Source organism: Salmo salar, chromosome ssa19 (genome assembly GCF_905237065.1).
Source record: "Salmo salar chromosome ssa19, Ssal_v3.1, whole genome shotgun sequence".
NCBI classification, from domain to species: domain Eukaryota; kingdom Metazoa; phylum Chordata; class Actinopteri; order Salmoniformes; family Salmonidae; genus Salmo; species Salmo salar.
Genome location: NC_059460.1, coordinates 52,048,590 through 52,074,383, shown reverse-complemented (window position 1 = coordinate 52,074,383; position 25,794 = coordinate 52,048,590). Strand labels below are relative to the sequence as shown.

General features: G+C 43.8%; 1 protein-coding gene across 2 annotated transcripts in view; it reads left to right on the top strand.

Annotated features, from left to right (window-relative positions):
* The window catches only part of LOC106579012 (zinc transporter ZIP11), a 145,857-nt gene that overhangs the window by 105,974 nt on the left and 14,089 nt on the right, over positions 1 to 25,794 (top strand). For both annotated transcript variants that reach the window (XM_014158406.2, XM_014158407.1), the window contains exons 6-7: positions 2,202 to 2,378; positions 17,111 to 17,180. In XM_014158406.2, coding sequence (XP_014013881.1) covers positions 2,202 to 2,378; positions 17,111 to 17,180 — 247 coding nt within the window. The remainder of the gene's footprint in view (positions 1 to 2,201; positions 2,379 to 17,110; positions 17,181 to 25,794) is intronic.

The window sequence follows — 25,794 nt, the reverse complement described above, 5'->3', positions numbered from 1 at the left end:
GAGAAGTGGGCACCCGAGCACAGCGGACGTCTCTTGGCAGCCACGTGCAAATGCTTTTCTCCGGCTCGTATGCTAGTTTAACCCACGCTAATTTCCCCATATGGGAATATGGTACACCCCAGTTAGGGGGCACAGAGCCATGCTGACATGAAGCCTTCTGAGCACCAGCCTTTCATCTGTTTCCAGTTGCTCTCTTTTTCTCATTATTTATCTCCCCTACTCACGTAACTTATGTAATAGTAACTAATAACATTCCTGTTCGAGTAAGTCATCTTAGTTTAGCTGATTTTAAAAGGACACCCACTACCTAGAGTAATCAAACGTATTAAAATTAGTACTACACTGATGACGCATAGCTGCCACATTGCCTTCTGCTCGTCTGGCTCACTGCTCTGAAGACGTTATTGGTGTCGGGGGGGTTGAATAGGGGAAAGAGGGATTGGTGGCTATTAGACAACAAAAATAAATGTATAGGTCCGATCAGTGGTGGAAAAAGTACTCCGTTGTCATACTTCAGTAAAAGTAAAGATACCTTAAAAGAAAATGACTCAAGTCACCCAGTAAAACACTACTTGAGTAAAGTCTAAAAGTATCTATTAAAGTGTAGTGGTGGAATGTATTATTTTTATTTAACCTTTATTTAATTCGTCAAGTCAGTTAAGAACAAATTCTTATTTACAATGATGGCCTACTGGTGAACAGTGGGTTAACTGCCTTGTTCAGGGGCAGAATGACAGATTTTTACCTTGTCAGCTCGGGGATTCGACCCAGCAACCTTTCGGTTACTGGCCCAATGCTCTAACCACTAGGCTACCTGCCACGTAAAAAGTACTCAAGTGTTATACTTGAGTAAAAGTACAAAGAACTACTGGAGTATCTTATATTAAGAAAATCAGATGGGATGAATGTTTATTTTTTGTTTACTGTCAGTCAGGGCCACACTCCAACATTCCGACATAATTTAAAAATACAGTATTTGTGTTTAGTGAGTCCCCCAGATAGGGCAGTAGGGATGAAAACGTGTTATATTGATAGGTGCGTATTTTCTTTAGGAATGTACAGTCATGGCCAAAAGTTTTGAGAATGACACAAATATTAATTTTCACAATGTCTGCTGCCTCAGTTTGTTTGTTTGGCAATTTTATGAAGAGTGTTCAGATGAATTGCAATTGCTTGCAGTCCCTCTTTGCCATGCAAATGAACTGAATCCCCTAAAAACATTTCCACTGCATTTCAGCCCTGCCACAAAAGGACCAGCAGACATGTTAGTCATTCTCTCGTTAACACAGGTGTGAGTGTTGACGAGGACAAGGCTGGAGATCACTCTGTCATGCTGATTGAGTTCGAATAACAGACTAAACCTATTGCGTGATAGTGAGAACGAGAGATATCATGTGGGAAAACGGCTTTTTTCACTCAATCTGTCCAACTTATCACCTTATCGCTTCTAAAATGTAAATGAAACACTATAAAGAGTTTATATAATGTGTCATTACATACCAATTTGAAGGTTTGTGTCGAATTTGAATCAGATTGCTAGGGCGGTGCTAAAGTGATCTTCAGAAGTAAACAGCGGCTTTTGAGAGTCATAATAGCTTGCAGTGATGATGCAAAAAATGACTAGGTATCCCCCTTACCCTGTCCCTTTCTTGTTTTTAAACGGTGAGAGAAGTGCTACACCTGGTGGAGAGAGGCTGTAAGACAGAATTAGTTGCTTTATGCATGTTGATCGTTATGCCATGACATGTCACGATGTAACGTACAGCGTCGGAGGGGTCTGTTTTTTTTTCAACTTTTCTCCAATACTATAGAGCCATTACCATGTCGATCAACGCTTGAATAGAAACGTAGTTCACACCCCAGATTTTGATGTCAACACAGTCGCTACAGTCCCATTAGTTTTCTTTGCAGCCTCGTTTGAATGTTGTGGTTGCGCACATTTGTATGGAATGGGGTTAGCGTACATTAGTTAGACTTGCTTTCCATTAATAGTAACCGTTTTGATGATGAGGTCAGCTTCTCATCAGACCTCTGTCTTACTTGGAATTTCATAGAGCCCAATTTTCTGAAATAAGGGTTACCATTGCTTAATCGTCTTCTAATTGTACTTAATTGTATTCTAATCTGAAAGATTGCTTAATTGGCAAGGACTGTATGTTGTAGCAATGTTGTCCAAATGTTGTGTCTTGTCTTCCTTACAGATAAGATTGGAGGAGACGTGTACCAGAGGAGGAAAGGCCCCCACGTCGACGCTGGTTCCTCAGATTCCGAGGGACAGGAAGTGGGTAGCCGGCAACAGGAAGGGGCAGGGCAAACTGGAAGCAGATGGAGGCGCATCATCCTCCTGATCGTGGCGATCACCATCCACAACATCCCAGGTGAGAAGAAGAACCCACCACAGCCCAGTCTGTAATGCTCAGTCCCAAACAAACCCTTGCCACTAGCTCCTAGCCTCTAGCCCTTAGCCCCTATCATATTTCTCTAGGCTATTCATGTTCATCTGAATCGGACAGGTTAGGTTGTTAGCAATCAGAAATATGGTAACAGATTGCCTTTGTGACACTTTCACCATATTGCCGAAGCTACACCTCAGAGGTAGCAGTGAGATGTATCTGCAGCAGTGATTTCAAAGAGGTCATTTCAGAGGTCATGAGTGTGACTATTCTTAACTCTATTTCTTGAGCTGCATTGTTAATTAAGGGCTTGTTAGTAAGCATTTCACGGTAAGGTCTACACCTGTTGTATTCAGCGCATGTGTTTAGATTTGACAGGCTTTGGAGGCAGGAGCGTCCCCGTAATAGGGGCTGTGCGTGTTTGTGTGCACGTGAGTTGCGGGGAACTGCCCATGCAGGCTCTATGGATAAATCCCGCTATGGGAGGATGTACAAATTGAAAGATGGCTTGATTTCCTTGTTGGAGTCATTGTTCAATACTTGAGGAGAAATATATATGTATTTTTTTAAAACATTTTAGTCATTTAGCAGATGCTCTTATCCAGAGCCAATTACAGTAGTGAGTGCATACATTTTTGTATTTGTTTGTACTGGTCCCCCGTGGGAATCGAACCCCTGGTCAAGAATACATATACATGCCCGTCTGAAGTTTGCCAATGAACATCTGAATGATTCAGAGGACAACTGGTGAAAGTGTTGTGGTCAGATGAGACCAAAATGGAGTTATTTGGCATCAACTCAACTCGCCATGTTTGGAGGAGGAGGAATGCTGCCTATGACCCCAAGAACACCATCTTCACCGTCAAACATGGAGGTGGAAACATTATGCTTTGGGGGTGTTTTTCTGCTAAGGGGACAGGACAACTTCACTGCATCATTTGATGGGGCCATGTACTGTCAAATCTTGGGTGAGAACCTCCTTCCCTCAGTCAGGGCATTGAAAATGGGTCGTGGATGGGTATTCCTGCATGACAATGACCCAAAACACACCACCAAGGCAACAAAGGAGTGGCTCAAGAAGAAGCACATTAAGGTCCTGGAGTGGCCTAGCCAGTCTCCAGACCTTAATCCCATAGAAAATCTGTGAAGGGAGCTGAAGGTTCGAGTTGCCAAACGTCAGCCTCGAAACCTTAATGACTTGGAGAAGATCTGCAAAGAGGAGGGGGACAAAATCCCTCCTGAGATGTGTGCAAACCTGGTGGCCAACTACAAGAAACGTCTGACCTCTGTGATTACCAACAAGGGTTTTGCCACCAAGTACAAAGTCATGTTTTGCAGAGGGGTCAAATACTTATTTCCCTCATTAAAATGCAAATCATTTTATAACGTTTTTGACGTGTTTTTCTGGATTTTTTTTGTTGTTATTCTGTCTCTCACTGTTCATATAAACCTACCATTAAAATTATAGACTGATCATTTCTTTGTAAGTGGGCAAACGTACAAAATCAGCAGGGGATCAAATACTTTTTTCCCCTCACTGTATACATTTTGGGTTATTATCGTTTGAAATATGTTTTTTGGGGGCTTGAAATGATACGTGTGTCCTAGACACACAAAAAAAAGCTAAAGCCCAGGTCCTGTAGATTTCGAATGGTAACAATATCGTGTCCACATGTGTTAATGAAATATGGATGAGGGGAAAAAAACTGTCCACAGAGTGAGAAGTTTCATTGATTCCTGTGTTCACCGGCAGTCTAGCCTGACTCGACGTGAATGGATGTGCATGCAGTTTAGTGGCGTGTAGGGTGAAGTTGCCCCTACACACTGATCTTGGGTCAGTTTTAATATTTCACCAGTTGTGTTGAAGGTTAGAATTTGAGGAGGGGAAGCTGATCCTAGGTCTGTACCTAGTGGGAATTACACCCCAGAGAGGTCTTTTCCAGGAAGTGCGGATGAACGCTGATCAATATGAATATGCCTGGTGAAATACAATCATCTGAATCAGCACACATAGCGACAATACACTAGTGACTATACAGACACATCATGAACCTGGTATGTTTTCATGACAAGAACATGTTACAAGGCATCAATTCAGAATAGTTTTATAGGGGTGACGGGATATCAGAGCTGGTGAAATGCATTCATTTGAACCAGCACCCATAGGGACAATTACAGTGCAGATACAGGCATATCATTACACATTGTTAACCTGGTATATCACAATGTTATCATACATTTTTTTTAACATTTACATTTTAGTCATTTAGCAGATGCTCTTATCCAGAGCGACTTAGCGTTAAGTGCCTTGCTCAAGGGCACATCGGCAGATTGTTCACCTAGTCATGTCAGGGATTCAAACAAAAAGCTTTCGGTTACTGGTCCAACGTTCTTAACCACTAGGCTAACTGCCTAGCATTCATGCTACAACGTGTCAATTCAGTTTGGATTTTGTTAGTGAGAGTATAGGCCTTCAAGCTGTTAAATGTGTTTCCACAGCTCACATTGGTAAATAGAGGCCTAACTAGCTTGTCCTGTACATGCAAATATGAGGTCTCTGATGATCAGTGAGGCAATGCGATGGCTCAGAGAGAGAGGACTGGGGACCAGTAGTTTGTTTGTTCGCATGCTAATGCTATCACGCTAATCCTCAGCATGTAAAATGATGCATGTGAGCTCTCTCGTATGTGTCAGCTGTGAGCTGTTGATTGATCACATTTTCCCTGTCTCCGATCCAACACCATTACTAGACAGACAGACCAGACGGCTGGCTGTTCATCGTGTTGGTATAGTGTTTCCCCATCCTGGCTGGTGTGGACTGCTGGTCTGGACTGCTGGTGTGGACTGGACTGACATGAACCGCACCACAGAACCCTTCTGAGGCTTGTTATTTATGGAAGAATGGCTCGGTGACTGACTGACTATGGGAAGGCTTCACCAGTCCCCTGTTAAGTTTTCCCACATTGAGCCCACCAAGCCATGCTGCTAGCTGTCCCTCCCCTGAGAGGTTTGTGTTTGTACTCTGGCATAACCAACAAGGAGTGTGACAGAGTTGGCTATGTGATTGACAGCTGAAGACTAGCAGTGATGAATACAGATCACGTACACATGCATGCATACACCCAACCCCCACACACACATACACACACTTCCCCCCTCTCCTCCAACATAACACTCACAATGAGCATTCTAACCTAACAAAATATTATGAGGAGCCAAATGAATAGGTTCTGTGTCAGTACATCCCATCAAAGGGAGTGAGAGAGCGAGCAGAGGGGAGGTAAAGACCGATAGAGAGAGGATGAGCCCAGACTCCATATGAGCTCGTTCTGGTCCTGTAGATTCACTATCGCCCAGCTCCAGGCTCTGCCCCAGACCCAGTGGACCAATCCAATCCCCCCTTCAGCCGAGGCTTGGCCGTGGCTGGCTGTAGGCCTGCGGCCTTTTCTTTGAAGTCTTGCTGTACGGCTTAATCTGCAGTCGTGTTTACAAGAGCTTTGGGGATTTAGCTGAACCTCTGAAGTGTATAGTGTGGTTTTGGACAGTATCCAGATGTTTATTGTTATTCCATCTTTCTCTCACCCCGGGATTTATGGTATATCAGGCTTAGTACACAAGGGGGCGCCAAAAACTCAAAAGCCCATTGGGCGTCTATTACCATAATGCTAGCAAAATTAGCACACGTAATAATGAATTCCATGGAGGCTGCTAGCTACATTTGCTAACGAGCGCAAACAAAAGTAAATTAATTGCAAAGACAAGTAATATAGCTCATAAATGTATTCATATATAGGTAGGAGCTATCGAATGTCATTTGTAGAGAGTTCAGACTTTAACAAGCAAATGTGAACAAGATACATTGTGCAAATGAACAAAGTTTAGATGCATGCAGTACTGGCTCTCCAGCAGTATGTCTACATGCTGTGTCTGTGTGGAGTCGCTAGGGCAACGGGCCTGCCTGCTCAGAGAAACTGGGAGGAGCAGACGGGCCAAGAATGGAGAGGAGAAAAAAATGCAAGGAAATCAAGATGGCGGTGGCAGCTGTACAAACAAGTCATCCGAAGGGCTTTGACGTCTCAAACACGGCAGAAAGGTATTACTTCAGCCACTTACTTAGATAGCAAGTTAAACTAAGGGTCGTGTTAACTCGTAATTCTGCATTTTTTCACTCAGGAAAAAAACTATCTTGCTGCATTTTGTAAACACAGATCTAATATGCTTCTTATTGTAATTTCTACTCGGCATCAGACTCATTTTGTGCTTCAGTTGCACTTCTCCACTCAGATGAGAATTCATGATTGGGCATTCAGCAGACAGTACTCTGACTCATGTGTAGCTACTTTTCTCTGGTACTTTTCTCAGTGTAGCCAGCCTATTTTTCTCCAGTATAGTGCAAGATTAATTTGAAGCAAAACAGTAGGAAATGTAGCTGGCTATATTCTTTCTATGATGGGCCTAAACATTAGAAATATGATGGCCATACGATGGTCTTTTTGCAAAAAAGACCTTGCTTTTTCATTGTAAGCTCATTTACTTGTGTGGCTGCCAGGCAAATAGCGTTGTACTTTTGTTGTCATCTGATGAAAATAAAGCAATTTTCTGCTGAATGTGTTGCACTAATGTATTTTCTGTGAAGGAAAACTATAGTTGCACGTCCCTGATTTGCTCTATTGAAGCAAAGAAAAACATGACTTTCAATATAAAACGCGACCCCTGTCAATACCCAGCTGGACTCACCTGCTCCTGCTTTCTCCCGTTGTGCTATTTACAAACAAACACGTGACTGGCTCAACTGTTCTGGGGAACTATGGTAAGCTTCATAATGTAAAATAATGTGACAGGTGAAATGAAGAACGCTATCTGCTTTATTTTATAAAGCATTGCACAAGTTGACTTCAGGTATTTCCTTAAGTATTTCCTTGCAAATATTCAAATGTATTGACAAACTTCAAAGAAATTGTTTTAACGGAATTGAAAAACCATCCTGTGGCTATTTCCAAATACCCCGGTATACGGTATATATGGTATACTGCCCAAGCCTAGTATCGTGTCCACTTCCCTTTATCTCCAAGCCATGTCCTCATGTTTACATGTCCTTATATTTAGATACAGTTATAGATCATTTGTCAAGACTCAGTAGTTTCACTAAGTATTCTCTCCCATATTCCTCTACCCCTCTGTTTTCCATGCTCACTGTGTGTGCCTGTGCTTGAGCGTACACATACACAGCCGTTTTGACAGGGCTTGAGCAAAAACCAGCAGACTTCAATTTCAACATCAACTAAATACAGTAAACTTTGAGCACAGTGAGAGAACACAGGAAGCCGAGAGCAAAGTTATTTACTGTACATGGAAGAGTGTTTTTGGTATCATTCTGTCTGTCTCTGTCTCTGTGTGTGCGTCTGCATACGCTTCACTCCCAATACTAGGAATGGTAATCCCACCCCTCCTCCCTAGAAAAGGAGTGGACTGATGAGAGCTGATAGGAAACCATTATAATTCATTTCCAGAATAGTTTATTTCTGTATCCCCTCATAGCTGATGCATTATGGCACTTAAGCTATATACGTCTTTGCGCGGCTACCTCAGCCCTTTTAACATGCCTAGAATGGCATATTGCCAATTACGGGCAATTTTTCTCTACCGCTTTGAAGATGCACATGTCTGTTTGCCGGCTTCTCTCCAACTCTCAAGATAATTAGGGATTTCCTATCCAAACCATCGAATCAAGAGTTTTCTTCTCTTCACACTTCTTTGCCAACTCCAGTCTTTTCTTAACCTGACTACCCATCCACCGGCCAAACATCACACCCACTAGTGTTTCTTTCTGGACATCTTGTAGAATGTGAACACATTCTGACCACTCTGATTGGTCCCAGAAACCGCTCGGTTGGGCCTGAGCCGGCCTACATGATGACGTTATCAACTTTTGATAGTCTGATTGGTTGGAGACGATCCAATCGCTGATGAATTTGTTTTGTACAACGCCCCTCATCGACTTCGAGGATGGCAGTTTCAGACAATGTGTCGTCAGGCAAGCCTTTTCTAGCACACAGACCAAACTCTTACCTGGCAATTAGATGATTTTGTGCTATTTCTGTAGTCATTCTGACCTTGTCAACACTTATTATGTAGAGGCAAGAAGACGGCGCTATAACAGAATAATTACGGCTGTATGACAGCTTTATGGCAGTTTCTGACACTTTATGGTGACAGCGTGACATTTTTATGATAGCCTAGTGACAGCGCTATGACAGGAGTGTGACGGCTTTTCGAAGAGAATGGGACACCAACATTTCTGTGAATGGGGATTGTAATAAATTACAAAAATGATAACGATGATTGACTGGATGCTATTAAACTTAGCTTCCACAGTGACTCACACACACTTATCTGGCGTTATTTAAGTCATTTAGAGTATCACAAGATTAGCAGATTAGCCATATTAGCAAGGTGGCCACTGCTCAGAGCACGTTGATCTATTTTGAAGTCCCATTCTCTTGCTAATGGTTCTATCAACCATGGGACTTAAGTCAAGTTGAACTTTGCACCTTTCCCAGGAGTAAACCATCCATCATGGAATTAGATTCACAAACCCGCTATTTTGCTGTCATGTATGACACATCAAATGTCAAGGTGGTTACTTCCCCCAAGCACAAGGCTGTTCAGTCAGTCACTGAATGGCACAAGAGTCTGAAGAGTCTCTCCACTCACCTTGTCAACATGGTAATAGCAATGCCAGGCGCTCACCTACACACAACTCGCTGTCGTTAAATGTTGCTAGTGAGTCAACAAACTTACAGTACCAGTCAAACGTTTGGACACACCTACTCATTCAAGTTTTTTTTTTTTTTACTATTTTCTACATTGTAGAATAACCGTGAAGACATCAAAACTATGAAATAACACATATGGAATCAAATATAAAAATATATTTTTTATTTTAGAGATTTCAAAATAGCCACCCTTTGCCTTGATGAAAGCTTTGCACACTCTTGGCATTCTCTCAACTTGCTTCATGAGTTAGTCACCTGGAATGCATTTCAATTAACAGGTATGCCTTGTTAATTTTTGGAATTTATTTTCTTCTTAATGCGTTTGAGCCAATCAGTTGAGTTGTGACAAGGTATGGGTGGTATACAGAAGATAGCCCTATTTGGTAAAATACCAAGTGTATATTATGGCAAGAACAGCTCAAATAAGTAAAGATAAGTGACAGTACATCATTACTTTAAGACATGAAGGTCAGTCTATCCGTTTCTTCAAGTGCAGTTGCAAAAACCTTTGAGCGCTATGATGAAACTGGCTCTCATGAGGACCTCCACAGGAAAGGAAGACCCAGAATTACCTCTGCTGCAGAGGATAAGTTCATTAGATTTAACTTCACCTCAGATTGCAACCCAAATAAATGCTTCACAGAGTTCAAGTAGCAGACACATCTCAACATCAACTGTTTAGAGGAGACTCTGTGAATCAGGCCTTTGTGGTCGAATTGCTGCAAAGAAACCACTACTAAAGAACACCAATACGAAGAAGAGACTTGCTTGGGCCAAGAAACACGAGCAATGGACATTAGACTGGTGGGAATCTGTCCTTCGGTCTGATGAGTCCAAATTTGAGATTTTTGGTTACAACCGCCATGTCTTTGTGAGACACAGAGCAGGTGAACGGATGATCTCCGCATGTGTGGTTCCCACCATGAAGCATTGAGGAGGAAGTGTGATGGTGTGGGGGTGCTTTACTGGTGTCACTGTCAGTGATTTATTTAGAATTCACGGCACACTTAACCAGCATGGCTACCACAGCATTCTGCAGCGATACGCCATCCCAGCTGGTTTGCGCTGAGTAGGACTATCATTTGTTTTTTAACAGGACAATGACCCAAAACACACATCCAGACTAAGGGCTATTTGACCAAGGAGAGTGATGGAGTGCGGCATCAGATGACCTGGCCTCAATCACCCGACCTCAAGCCAAATGAGATGGTTTGGGATGAAAAGCGAAGGAATGAAGGAAAAAGCAGCCAACAAGTGCACAGCATATGTGGGAACTCCTTCAAGACTGTTGTAAAAGCATTCCTCATGAAGCTGGTTGACAGAATGCCAAGAGTGTGCAAAGCTGTCATCAAGGCAAAGGGTGACTACTTTGAAGAATCTAGAATATATTTATTTAACACTTTTTTTGGTTACTACATGATTCCATATGTGTTATTTCATAGTTTTGATGTCTTCTCTATTATTCTACAAAAACCCTTGAATGAGTAGCTGTGTCCAAACTTTTGACTGTTACTGTACATCTTCTCAAAAAGCTTGGCATATGTCTTGGAATAGTATAGAATTATTTATATTTTTGGTCTGAATCAATCCCTGATCGCCCCTGCGGTCCTCGAGTCATGTACTTGATTAACAAGTACAACCCCATCAAACTCACCGCCTTCTCTGTGCCACTGTGACGCTAGAGACTGATCCTCCCCCCCAGGCAGCACCCCTCCTAATGTCTCATATGGTGACAAATGAAGGTATTACTCCCCCTGCCTGAGTTTTTAATGGCTCCTCCAGCACCAACAAGCCCAGACCAGAGCAGCCGATTGAGACTGATGGAGAGTGGGGGCCTCCCACTGAAATGGATCTGTTATGCATCCGTAATGGCCTTATCTGAATATTGTATGTATTTCAATCTGAGGGAATATTCATCACCTGCCCCAACCAAAAAAACACAAATAACCAATGATTAAAGAGCTCGTTAGTACATCAGGCAATGGGATGATGGGGTGAGATGGCTCTTGACTTGACATGAAAGCACTGATGGGAATGAAGCCCCTCAATGGAAGATAAGGTATTGAATGTTGTGCATCTGTATATACAGTACATTCAAAGTATTCAGACCCCTTGACTTTTTCCACATTTTGTTATGTTACAGCCTTATTCTAAAATTGATTAAATAGTTTTTCCCCTCATCAATCTACACACAATACCCCATAAAGACAAAGTGCAAAACAGGTTTTTATACGTTTTTGCAAATTTGTTAAAAATTGAAAATTGAAATAACTTTTTATGTTTGAACAACTTGATTGGGGTCCACCTGTGGTAAATTCAATTGATTGGACATGATTTGAAAAGGCACACACCTGCCTATAAAAGGTCCCACAGTTGACAGTGCATGTCAGAGCAAAAACCAAACCATGAAGTCAAGGGAATTGTCAGTAGAGCTCCGACACAGGATTGTGTCGAGGCACAGATCTGGGGAAGGGTACCAAAAAATGTCTGCAGCATTAAAGGTCCCCAAGAACACCGTGGCCTCATCATTCTTAAATGGAAGATGTTTGGAACCACCAAGACGCTTTCTAGAGCTGACCGCTCGGCCAAACTGAGCAATCGGGGGAGAAGGACCAAGCTTGGTCAGGCAGGTGACCAAGAACCCGAAGTTCACTCTGACAGAGCTCCAGAGTTCCTCTGTGGAGATGGGAGAACCTTCCAGAAGGACAACCATCTATGCAGCACTCCACCAATCAGGCCTTTATGGTAGAGTGGACAGACGGAAGCCACTCCTCGGTAAAAGGCACATGACAGCCTGTTTAGAGTTTGTCAAAAGGCACCTAATGACTCAAAGACCATGAGAAACAAGATTCTCTGGTCAGATGAAACCAAGATTGAAACCTGCTCCAGAGCACTCAGGATCTCAGACATGGGCGAAGGTTCACCTTCCAACAGGACAACAACCCTAAGCACACAGCCAAGGAGTGGCTTTGGGACAAGTCTCTGAATGTTCTTGAGTGGCCCAGCCAGAGCCCGGTCTTGAACCTGATCGAACATCTCTGGAGGGACCTGAAAATAGCTGTGCAACGACGCTCCCCATCCAACCTGACAGAGATTAATAGGATCTGCAGAGAATGGGATAAACTCCCCAAATACAGGTGTGCCACGCTTGTAGCGTCATACCCAAGTGGACTTGAGGCTGTAATCACTTCCAAAGGTGCTTCAAGAAAGTACTGAGTAAAGGGTCTGAATACTGATGTAAATGTGATATTTTAGTTTTTTATTTGTAATAAATTTGCAAAAATGTCTAAACCTGTTTTTACTTTGTCATTATGGGGTATTGTGTGTAGATTGATGAGTGGGGGAAAAAAACAATTTCATCAATTTTAGAATAAGGCTGTAACGTATGTCATGACATGGCCCTCTTTGGGTATAGCAAGTACCATCCCCCTCTCTCTCACCACCTCTCTCTCCCTCCTACACACAGGTTCTGTTATCTCAGGTCGTAAATTCCTAGAGGAGACTCTCCTCATGGCCATGCAGTATAGAGAGAGAGAGTTTCACAGTAGAACAAAGGAACTTCTTCTACATCACAGAACTTGATAACTGAACAATAGCCATGTTTTGGAGAATGTGTAAACGGTTGGTGGAGAAGCCAACTACGACCCGGTCCGTATTGTTTCATGTTGTGACCTCTTGAAAGACAATACAGCCACATTACCATAACTCTGTTTATACAGGAGCCTCCGTTATGAGGTTTGCGTCTAATTATTGTATAAAATGAATGAGTAAAGAAGAAACTATTTGTGAAATTATGTAATGTGATTTTAAACTGTTAATGTGTGAGAATTGTATTCCCTTTAAAGTTTAACTAAGACATTGGCCTGCCTCCATGAGCACAGACATGATCCGGCTCATGGGACAGCCCTTTTCTACTGTTACGAATAAAAACCCCTCCTGAGGAAATCCTCTTCAGACCATGCGTACCTCGATCACCGAGTGGGCGAAGGTTTGAGTAGAGACCACACAAACCTCAGTATAAGCTAAGGTTGTTGAATTCCTAACCATACCACGTGGAGCATTGGCTACACGGATGGAAATGGTTAAACGCTGAGACTATCGATCCCGACAGAATAAGAGCAAATCTTAGATACTAATGACTAGTCTGCGGCTAGAAACTATGTACCATTGGATGCGAAGACCGACAACCGCTGAAACATCTATTCTATAAGAACATTTCTGAATGGTACTCGGAAGTATCCTTTCTAACCACGAAAGACTTCAAGGAAGCAGAGAGAGTGACGCACAGATGAACTTTCCAACCGAAAGACGGATGATTCCAACAGAGATCACGATGACACACTGAGCGTAAATATATATTGATTGCAATTATTCCCGAATGAGTGAGCGTTCATGTGCAAAGGATTAGCATTTCAATTAATATAATTATCAACTGTGTAGTGAATCTTTTGTCTTTCGCGCCCTTCTCAGTCCGTTTGTCCACCAAGCCGTCATATCGGCTTAGCCCACTAGGGAACCTCCCCTATCATTTCCTTGTAACCATATCTACTGTTTGTTTGTTTATGCATTTCTGTGATTATTTAGTTAGTTAGTAAATACATTAAGACAATTGGTGTATGGATGATTCATATTAAAGGCTGGGTTTGTGCAGATAACCAACAATTTACTACCTTTGGAATGAGAATAATTCATTAATTAGAAGACAAATTGATCAGATATTAAAATATCTGAATAGTTATATTAGGAAAATTATAACTTTGTAATCTGAAGATTTTCCTTGGTGCCCCAACTTCCTAGTTAATTACATTTACATGATTTGTGTAATCACGTAATAATAATTACAGAGAATTGATTTGATAAAATAAGTCTTCACTTTAATGATGCCAAAGACACGACACGTAACAAAATGTGGAAAATGTCAAGGGGTCTGAATACTTTCTGAATGCACTGTAACTATGCTATACTTAAGCAATAAGCCACAGGGGTCGTGGTCAGATTTGCCGAAAGTAGGGCGGTTTGTGGTATACGGCCAATGTACCACGGCTAAGGGCTGCTTTGAGGATAACACAGTGCCACCGACGCGGCCCGCTACCAAGGACTGTGGGCTCTCCTTCTCCGTGGCAGACGTAAGACATTTAAGTGTGTTAACCCTCGCAAGGCTGCTGGCCCAGACAGCATTCCCAGCCGCATTCTCAGAGCATGCGCAGTCCAGGTAGGAAACAAAACAAGGGTGCGTGCTCAACCCACTCCTGTACTCCCTGTTCACCCATGACTGTGTAGCGAAGCACGCCTCCAACTCTATAATCAAGTTAAATGATGATACAACAGTAGTATGCTTGATTACCAAAAATGACGATACAGGGAGGAGGTGTGGGGTATGGGAGTGTGGTGCCAGGAAAATAACCTCTCACTCAACGTCAACAAATCTGAGATGATTATGGACTTCAGGAAATAGCAGAGGGAGGACGCCGCTATCCACATCAGCAGGACCGCAGTGGAGAAGGTGGAAAGTTCCTCGGCATACACATCACTGACAAACAGAAATGGTCCACCCACACAGACAGTGTGGTGAAGAAGTCCTGCCTTCCAGGACACCTACAGCACCCGATGTCACAGGAAGGCCAAAAAGATAATAAAGGACAACAACCAGCCGAGCCACTGCCTGTTCACCCCGAATCATCCAGAAGGCGAGGTCAGTACAGGTGCATCAAAGCTGCGACCGAGAGACTGCTGAAAAACAGCTTCTATCACAAGGCCATCAGACTGTTAAATAGCCATCACTAGCACATTAGAGGCTGCTGCCCTATACACATAGACTTGAAATCACTGCCCACTTTAATAAATGGAACACTGGTCACTTTACTTTTATTTATTTATTTTTTATTATTTTTTATTATTTTATCTCATTTGTATATACCGTAATTTCCGGACTATAAGCCGCAACTTTTTTCCCACGCTTTGAACCTCGAGGCTTAAACAATGACGAGGCTAATATATGGATTTTTCCCGCTTTCAATTTTTTTTTCTCCAAAAAAACACATTCTGTGACGTGCTCAGTTTTTTGGGGCGGCATGAAGCTTTCATTAGACCAATGAAATTGCCGAACGGGTTAAGGTCAAACAACCTTTTTGTTTACTGTTTAGATTAAATCGAGCGCGCTCAAACTTCCCATCATTCTGATTACGGTACTCATTTTGTCACCCTCATCATGGCAAAGACACGGAGAAATGCATATGATGCAGCTTTCAAGTTGAAGGCGATTGATCTGGCTGTTGGAAAAGGAAATAGAGCTGCTGCACGGAAGCTTGGTCTTAATGAGTCGATGATAAGACGTTGGAAACAGCAGCGTGAGGAATTGACTCAGTGCAAAAAGACAACTAAAGCTTAGTGCTAATTTTTTTTGTTTGTTGTTACAAGCCGTGTTTCGTTAAAGCCTGTGTAAAGTCAATTTGTTTCAATGTACCGGTAGGCACCTGCAGCTTATAGACATGTGCGGCTTATTTATGTTCAAATAAAAAAAATGTTTTAATTCCGTGGGTGTGGCTTATATTCAGGTGCGCTCAATAGTCTGGAAATTACGGTACTGTATTCTGTTCTGTTCTTCTGTATCTTAGTCTATGCTGATCTGAAATTGCTCATCCATATATTTATATATCCTTAATTCCATATACAATACTATAGTCTACTAGTACCTATAGGTGGTATTAATACAGTACTGCTGCAGGCTTCATGTTTTTCTGTGAGAGAGAGCAAGCCTACGGCATTTGCCACTGATGGTGTAAGCTACCAGTCAGTGCAGGGAGTGAAGTATGTAGCTCTGTGTGTGTTTTTCAGCCAGGCTTTACACACACACACACACACAGAGACCTTTAGGAGTATCATTACCTGTGTGTGTGTGTACGGCTGTCAGTCTAACCTGTGGCCTTTTCAGCTGTATTTATATCCCAGTGTTAAAAATGAAAGGGGGAAGGAAGTGAGGGAGGAGAGGGAAAAGAGGGAGAGAGATGCCCAGCTGGAAGCTGCTGTGTCCAATTAGAGGGAGTTGGTTGCTGGTCCAAGTGTGTGCGTGCTTTCATGCTCACACCAGCTTAAGTAAGAGAGAGAGTGGGTGCTCGTGCAAGACTGTATCGCGCACCCAGCCACTCATAGTGAGAGAATTAGATTTGATAGAGTAGGAAATAATAGTCATTCATTGATAAATCTATTATATTTTAACACACTTCATCGTGAATAGCCTGGAGACATGGATCCTGTCTGTCCTGCTGCGGGTGTTACTCGTCTTTCCTTCAGAAGACAGAGAGCTGTCTCTCTTTCTGCCTTCCTCCTCTTCTTACTCTCAATAATACACTCAATATAGATGTAGACTCTTACTTATTAATTCTGGTTGATCAGCCAAGCTCGAAAAAACTCTGACTGTACTTTCTGACTCACCAGCTCTTTATAACCGTTCCCTACCTTTTCTCACTTGTCCATGCTCTTTCAATCTCCCTCTCTGTCTCTCTCGGTCTCCCTCTCTGTCTTTCTCTCTCTCTCTACCTATCTATGTCTCTCTACCGCTCTCTCTCTACCTCTGTCTCTCTGTCGCTCTCTTTCTCTGTCGCTCTCTTTCTCTGTCGCTCTCTTTCTCTGTCGCTCTCTTTCTCTGTCGCTCTCTTTCTCTGTCGCTCTCTTTCTCTGTCACTCCGTTTCGCTCTGTCACTCCCTCTGTTTCGCTCTGTCACTCCCTCTGTTTCGCTCTGTCACTCCCTCTGTTTCGCTCTGTCACTCCCTCTGTTTCGCTCTGTCACTCTCTCTGTCTCCGTCTCTCTCTCTCTCTCTCTCTCTCTCTCTCTGTCTTCGTCTCTCTCTCGCTCTCTCTCACTCTCTGGCTGTCTCTCTCTCTCTCACATACACAAACACACACACATTTTAACCTCCCTGGCTGTGTGTGTTCTCTTGCAGAGGGCCTGGCTGTGGGTGTAGGGTTTGGAGCCATAGGAAAGACCTCATCTGCCACATTTGAGAGTGCCAGGTAAGAAAACAGACACTTATACCACAACTGCCTTCCATACCTATGTTCCAACACTTTGTAGATATCACCTTTGTCACCATATTACCCAGGCCCTAGTCTACACTATTGGTTAATGTGACCTATGTCTATGGCCACAGACCACAGCTCCTTTAGGATTTAGACACATCTGGTTAATGGTTCGACCACAATCAGATGCCCTTGCTTTAGGTCTCGGTCATAAGAGCCTAGGATTTGATGTGTGCGTGCGTTTATCTGTGGGTGTGTGTGTGTGTGTGTGTGTCATCATAATCCTCCTCCACATACCATGTGGTCAGTAGACAGGAGCATCACTTGTTCCTCCCATTGAGAAAGCACTGGTTTACTCTGTGGGGATGAGGAGGACAAAACAACCCGTCTTTGTGCCTGGCTGCTCTGCTTTTTCTGGGGCCGGCTCTCTGCTGTGTGCTGCTACCACCCGGTGGCCACCACTGGTACTGTATATTTAATTAATAAATAATGCATGAGCCTCCGAGGATGACAGTGGAGGCTCCTCAGAGGAGGAAGTGGTGGGCCATTTAAAAAGTTATCCTTTTTAGATTAAACTATACTAAATATAGTCACGTCACCAAATAATTGGTTAAAATACACTATTTTGCTATGAAGGTCTACAGTAGCCTCAACAGCACTCTGTAGGGTAGCACCATGGTGTAGCCGGACGACAGCAAGCTTCTGTCCTCCTCTGGGTACATTGACTTCATTACAAAACCTAGGAGGCTCATGGTTCTCACCCCCCATCCATAGACTTGCACAGTAATTATGACAACTTCCGGAGGACATCCTCCAGCCTATCAAAGCTCTTGCAGCATGAGCTGACATGTTGTCCACCCAATCAAAGGATCAGAGAATGAATCTAGTACTGAAAGCATAAGCTACAGCTAGCTAGCACTGCAGTGCATAAAATATGCTGAGTAGTTGACTCATAGACAAAGCAAAAGTTTTGAACAAATGAATTTCTTCCAAAATGAAGGAGAAGCAAGAGAGATTTCATTTTTTTTTTCAGTTTCACTTACTTAGTTAGCAAATGCAGCTAGCTAGTTTAGCCTACTCAAACACCCTGCTCAAACAGAATGATGCTATGTTAGCTAGCTGGCTATCACTATCCAACACAACACTGGAACTCTTCCAAGTTAAGGTAAGCTTTTGGTATTACTAATTTATTGCCACAGGGGCCCACCGGTGTAACTGCTTACTGACTGTACACTGTAACTTTACTGCATGATTGTAGTGGGTTTACTAACGCATTAGTTCTATTAGCTATGTTGACTAGGACGTTACTTTAGCTAATATAGTGACAACGATGTAGACTATGTGTAGCAGTTATGGTTTGGAAAGTTTTTTTTTATTGTTGATGTGTTGTGCATTGAAGTCCACTGGTGAAGGGAAAAGGTGAGATGAGTGTGTGTAGATGTGAAAAGGAATACAACGTGGCTGCTATGAAAGTGAAGTGTGTTTACATGTGATCAGGGGTGAATTCATTCGATTTTGTTGAAAAACAAAATTGAAACGGAAGGAAACGGAACAAAACGGGGATGAACATACCTGAATTTGTCCAATAGAAACTCTCTTTCGCAACTGTTGGACTAATGATTACACCCTAGATCAGCTCGATGCAGGCAAGAGTGTGCAAGGCGGTATTGAATGTCACTGTCTGTCCACGTGTCACTGTGTGTCACATCAAATATGTCTCTCGACCTGTGTGTACCTACGTTGTAAACTTTCATTCATAGGCTAGGTTGTTGCAACCTCATGATGGGTATAGGGAAAATTTGAGTATCATGTAATAGCCTAAACCTATCGCTGTTACATTGAACTGGGTGAATGTAATATGAATGACAGTCATCCAATATGCTGTAATAGAAATAAGGCCATGCTCATGAAGAAAAAAATTATTGGGCGGCACTGACCGCAACTGGAGTGAGCATATCTATTTGTCTGTCCGCGCATGCATAGGTCTGTCCATCTGTTTGTTGGTGTCTGCATGTTTCACCTGCTTGTGTGGGTGTGTGTGTGTGTCTCCATGTTTGTGTGTCTGGGTCTGTGCGCGCATGCCTGTGCATGCATTTGTGTGTGTCTGTTAATGGTTCGATTGGGAGGGGAGCAGGAATCCAGAGGAATGTGTGGAGACCGCCCTCCAGATGCGGACTAGCCGCTGGCAGCACCAGCAGCTGGTCCGCTCGCTCGCTTTCTCTCTCGCGCTCTTTCTCTCGCTCTCTTTCTCTCGCTCCCTCCTCTCTCTCTTAGTGAAAGCCTCTCTTGTCCTCTGGTAGCTGTGTTAGGTGTCCTTCAGCTGCAGCTCCTCAGATTATGCTTGGCTCAGCCCTGACTTCTTTCTCCTTGATGTGTTCTAGCAGGCCTGTTCACAGGAGGCAGAGTAGCCGCCGTGAGCAGGTTCTCTCCATCCTAGTGGCTTTGCCTTTCTCCAGCTGCTGTATAACCGTGTGTGTGTGTGTGTGTGTGTGTGTGTGCTGTCAGCCAGATGAAAGGGGTGGTAGTCAGGTAATGTAATGCTTTAAACAAAGAGGCCTCCTCAGCCAAGTTGAGAAAAACACACCCCAATGTATTTAATTTTTTTATTCTTTGAGGCTACATTCTTTCACATAATCAGTGGTATTGCAATGCGTTTCTACCTATCTTAACCCAAAATGTTTTGGGGTACAGTCAATGAAAGTCTAAATGTAGGATTACAGCATGCCTATTTGTGTGAATTGTCTGCAAATTGAGTGTGAAGTGGCCTTTTGTGCGCAGCCTCTTAGAGTGTATTGTAGTCATTAGTGTGAATAGGAAGAGAGTGAATCAATAAAATGTATTTATAAAGCCCTTCTTACATCAGCTGACGTCACAAAGTGCTGTACAGAAACCCAGCCTAAAACCCCAAACAGCAAGCAATGCAGCTGTAGAAGCACGGTGGCTAGGAAAAACTCCCTAGAAAGGCCAGAACCTAGGAAGAAACCTACGGAGGAACCAGGCTATGAGGGGTGGCCAGTCCTCTTCTGGCTGTGCCGGGTGGAGATTATAACAGAACATGGCCACAATGTTCCAATGTTCATAGATGACCAGCAGGGTCAAATAATAATAATCACAGTGGTTGTAGAGGGTGCAACAAGTCAGCACCTCAGGAGTAAATGTCAGTTGGCTTTTCATAGCCGATCATTCAGAGTATCTCTACCACTCCTGCTGTCTCTAGAGAGTTGAAATCAGAAAGTCTGGGACAGGTAGCATGTCCGGTGAACAGGTCAGGGTTCCATAGCCGCAGGCAGAACAGTTGAAACTGGAGCAGCAGCATGACCAGGTGGACTGGGGACAGCAAGGAGTCATCAGGCCAGTAGTCCTGAGGCATGGTCCTAGGGCTCAGGTCCCCCGAGAGAGAGAAAGAGAGAGAGAAAAAGAGAGGGAGAATTAGAGAGAGCATACCTAAATTCCCACAGGACACCGGATAAGATTTGAGAAATACTCCAGATATAACAGACTGACCCTAGCCCCCCGACACAAAATATTGCAGCATAAATACTGGAGGCTGAGACAAGAGGGGTCGGGAGACACAATACTCCCAGACAGGGCAAAACAGGCAGGATATAACCCCACCCACTGCCAAAGCACAGCCCCCACACCACTAGAGGGATATCGTCAGCCACCAACTTACTATCCTGAGACAAGGCCGAGTATAGCCCACAAAGATCTCCCGACGGCACGAACCCAAGGGGGGGCGCCAACCCGGACAGGAAGATCAAGAGAGTCTTTGTCACTGCAGCAGACCCAGTCAGTCCAATAGGGTTTCTGTTAGCCGATAAAATCCGGCTTTTGGCAGATGACCAAAATGAAAAGCAAATAAATTAAAATTTCTAAATAATGCTTTTTAGCCTATTAATTGATGTAAATACATTTGAGCTGTCATGTTCATCGGTCTATAGCAGGGGTGTCAAACTCATTCCATGGAGGGCCTAGTGTCTGTGGGTTTTTGTTTTTTCCTTTCAATTAAGCCCTAGACAACTAGGCAAGGTGAGTTCTTTACTAATTAGTTACCTTAATTCATCAATCAAGTACAAGGAAGGAGCGAAGACCCGCAGACACTCTGCCCATCTTGGAATGAGTTTGACACATGGTCTAACTTGACACATGGTCCCCAACTTGTGGGTCGAATGTGGCCTGCCGGGGGGTTTTATTTGGCCCCCTAAATTTTTTGTTGTTGTTGAATTTTCATTGTTGGACATACGACTGTAAAAACACCAGGAATCAGTTCCAAGTGATTTTAATTTAGGAAAACTGTTCACAAGCATTCCCACGCATAATAGAGAATTTAAGCGAGGTTTGAAATTATTATGTTTTAGTTAAGTATTATTTCAGTTTGGTCTTCGTGCAGTCAATTTGCGGTCTACAAATGATTTGTAATTAGGCTCCGGCACCCTGACCATACTCTCAACAAAAAATTGTTCTGATACTGAATCTAGTTGATCCCTGGTCTATAGGTTAATTTGCATAATTTAGAAGGAATTAAATTGGTGCGTGTGTATTTTATTTGTCGTAATGTATGTTATTTATTGCATGTGCACCGAATTAAGATACAGAGCCTAGTTTGAGCCAATGCGCGAGAGTTGTTGCTACAGCTGCTACAGCTCCTGTTCCTACTGGAGTGAAACATTCTTTTATAAGCCCAATTATTGTGCAACCATTATAAACTCAATCACGTGTTAAAATATGTTTTGATGGCCATGATTTAAAACTAACTGCAATTTTTATTTTTCAACTGTTAATTGAAGCAGCGATAGGCAGGCTTTAGCGCGTCAATCACCACTTTGCAATGTGAGCTGAAGGCAGTAAGCATTTTGCAAACATATACTTAATTGTTTGAAACCTGAATGTTTTACTTCATATTAAGATGCATGTCTTACCTTTTTTTCAAAGTAGCCGAGCCAAAATCCATTTCTATATACGTGGAGACAATTATTTTATAAAGACTTGTGCCATTGAAATAAGTAGCCTATTTCTATTGTTTTTAAGTCCGCTTTCTTTCATCGTCCAGTAGCCAAAGGCACAATTATGGTCATATTAGCAACCCATGCTAGTTGTTGCATCTTTAGATCTCCCATCTTTCAACATTTCAAACAGATATTTTCATCTGTCACATGAAACCGCTTGCAGGGGGAGTGAGGTTTTTGACAATGGTGTTTTCCGCTAATTACATTATGGAACGAACATTTGCGTGTAGCCTACTGCCGTGTGTGCATTGCAGCATAGCTATAATGTGAAGAAATATTAGTTTAGCAACATTTTTTGCTAAATGTTCGGATGTATTACCTCAGCCTCAATTCTTTTTGAAGTTAGTTTGATGTACTGGTTGTTTGAATTTGGGATCTATCGTTCCACAACTGTCCCAGTCTATTTCTTGCTCCGGGCCCGGTTTCCCAAAGTCACCTTAAGGCTAAGTTCCTCGTTAGAACCTTTCGTAGGAGCATCGTTAAATCTCTGAGCTGTTTCCAAAAACCATCATAATTAACGTTGCACTTTAAAACGCTCAATCTAATGCCGGCCAAAGATTTGAGGAGAGATAGCTGATCCGAGAGCAGCGCTCCCTTTCTTTCATACAACCAGTACAGTATCGACACATGCTCCAACGACGCACTTAGCAAACGTTCTCTCTGCGTTGTGTTTTGGGAAATGCATGTTACATCTTCGGCTGTTGTAGGAAAGATGCATCGTTAAAACACTCGTAAGCCTATGTTCATTCGCTATCGGGAAACCGGCCCAGAACGACAAGCTGACCAATAGAAGAGGTCAACTTTTCTACTATGGTGGATAGTAGATTGATAGGCTAGGTATTTTTCTGTTTGTTACTTGTCTCGTTGGCTGAGGAAAAGTACATGTGGACAGTTATTCTAACATCTTCATAGTGCACATCAGAATTTGGTAAAAAACGACGTACGCCCCTGCATCCTTGATTTGCATGTTCTGTTAAGATTAATTACCACAATCTAAATGTGATTTATGTCTTCCTGAGCACTGTGGGTGGATGCCATAATCAGGTTACGCACCCATTGCATATGGGTCCGATAAATTTGTCATATGTCCGGTAAATGAAAATGCTGCTGGTCAAATGTCCGGTGCCACATTTTCCTAACAGAAACCCTGACACACTCTCTCTCACACACACAGAGTGGTCCAAACCACAGAATTCTTGTGCTGTTGGCTCAGTCCTCTGGGGTCTGCAGAGCTCCGGCCCTCCCCAGCAGAGAGCCCCTCTGAGCTCGGTGGGTTTAGCATCTCTCTCTCTCGCTCTCACGCTCGCGCTCGCTCGCTCTGCCTCTCTCCATCTCTCTCGCTCGCTCTGCCTCTCTCCATCTCTCTCGCTCGCTCTGCCTCTCTCCATCTCTCTCGCTCGCTCTGCCTCTCTCCATCTCTCTCGCTCGCTCTGCCTCTCTCCATCTCTCTCGCTCGCTCTGCCTCTCTCCGTCTCTCTCGCTCGCTCTGCCTCTCTCCGTCTCTCTCGCTCGCTCTGCCTCTCTCCGTCTCTCTCGCTCGCTCTGCCTCTCTCCGTCTCTCTCGCTCGCTCTGCCTCTCTCCGTCTCTCTCGCTCGCTCTGCCTCTCTCCGTCTCTCTCGCTCGCTCTGCCTCGCTCCGTCTCTCTCGCTCGCTCTGCCTCGCTCCGTCTCTCTCGCTCGCTCTGCCTCGCTCCGTCTCTCTCGCTCGCTCTCGCTCGCTCTGCCTCTCTCGCTCGCTCTGCCTCTCTCGCTCGCTCTGCCTCTCTCGCTCGCTCTGCCTCTCTCGCTCGCTCTGCCTCTCTCGCTCGCTCTGCCTCTCTCGCTCGCTCTGCCTCTCTCGCTCGCTCTGCCTCGCTCGCTCGCTCTGCCTCGCTCGCTCGCTCTGCCTCTCTCGCTCGCTCTGCCTCTCTCTGCCTCTCTCTGCCTCTCTCTGCCTCTCTCTCTCCCTCCCTCCTGGATTGGCCAGGGCAGACTATAATGGCTGTCATGAAATGGGCTGTTTTCAGACTACAGTCTAGTCATAATATAGCTGTCATAATAATGAACCCAATTTGGAGAAAGTACTTATTCACATTGTCTGTTTCCTATCATGTGGATCTATTTCAACTATTTGGCATGAGATATGGAATCAATACAGAATCATGCCTTACTGTGAAAACCTTTTCATACTATTGTAACTTTGAGCTCATGCTCTTCCTGTTAGCTGGACAGTTTTGCTGGAGCAGAGATCAAAACCATTGTGACTCGCTTCATCCGGGCTCTTCTATTGGAGGTGGCAGTGGTGGGCGGAGCTTGCACTGTGTTGTGTCAGCAAATTGAACTGAATGGTCCCCTATGCCATTACACACACACACACACACACACACACACACACACACACACACACAGTGTAGCCAAATCCTGCTGTTATTACAGATGTCAATGAGAGGGAGGTATAGGGGGGCTTGCTATCCCAACGCATGGTGTTTCACTCCTTCACTAACCACTAGGCTCTCTTTCTCTCACACAGCACAAGAATAGTGTCTTTATGAAGTCAGGTTCCACTATTACATTACATTAACGTCATTTAGCAGACGCTCTTATCCGTACTCAGGCCCTCTTAAAGCAGCTGACAGATGTTTGATACGCTGTAATTCACACTGCTTATAACACATTTGCACAGTCATTCAACAGGCAGTCTTTTAAGAAGGACTTGTGTGTCTGGCAGTAGACTTTCAGTGTACTGTACAGTCTCCCCCTGACAGGCCCCTCAGCCAATGCTGTTAGTTCCCAGTGCTGGGCGTAACACTTCTATAGAATGGGCCGAGATCATATAGACTGCCATCCAAGGGCCTGTGTGTGTACGTACGTACGTGCGTGCGTGAAGCATGCCTATCCTGATAGGCGAGAAATGGTTTGACACTCCTGTCTTCTCTTTCCTTACGCTCCTCCAATAGCCTCCGCAACAAACGGTTCGTTTCTGCAATCTTGAGTGTTAGGTTGTTTATAACCAACGTGTGGCTGAGGTCCGTGGACTTCGCCGTGTGGCTGAGGTCCGTGGACTTCGCTGTGTGCTGTAGCTTCAGAGGTTTAAGGGAAGGAGAGCGAGTAGAGCGGAAGACAGGGAGAGAGAGACAGAGAGAGTATAGAAAGAATGAGGTCTAAAGAGAGAGAAATCCTCGTAGAGCTAGAACGAGTGAGAGAGGGTACTGTAGAAGGTAGAAAGAGGAGAAAAGGAGGAGGGTGAAGAAGAGTGACTAGAAACCCAGTGAAAGTTAACGTCACCGCCTGCCTGTCTACCTGACCTCGTTATCTCAGGCTGCATCCCAAATGGCACCATATTCCCTACATAGTGCAGTCATTTCAGACTCTGTGTCGGTTCTAAGACGGTGAGCGTGAAGGCTCTTAGTGTCAATGTCATTCTGGGTGGGATGTCAAAGAGGACATTGTGTGGCGCTCCAGACTGCTGAGGGCCAAGTGGTGTGTGAGGGCTGAGGGGGCCTCTACAGTGAACTGTAGGAAGACTGAGAGAGAGATCCCCAAGGTCTAACACTGGAGGTCAATTAATGTAGCAACTATGAGAGGGGTTGGAGAGTAGCACTGTCACTTTAAGCTTGCTGCAT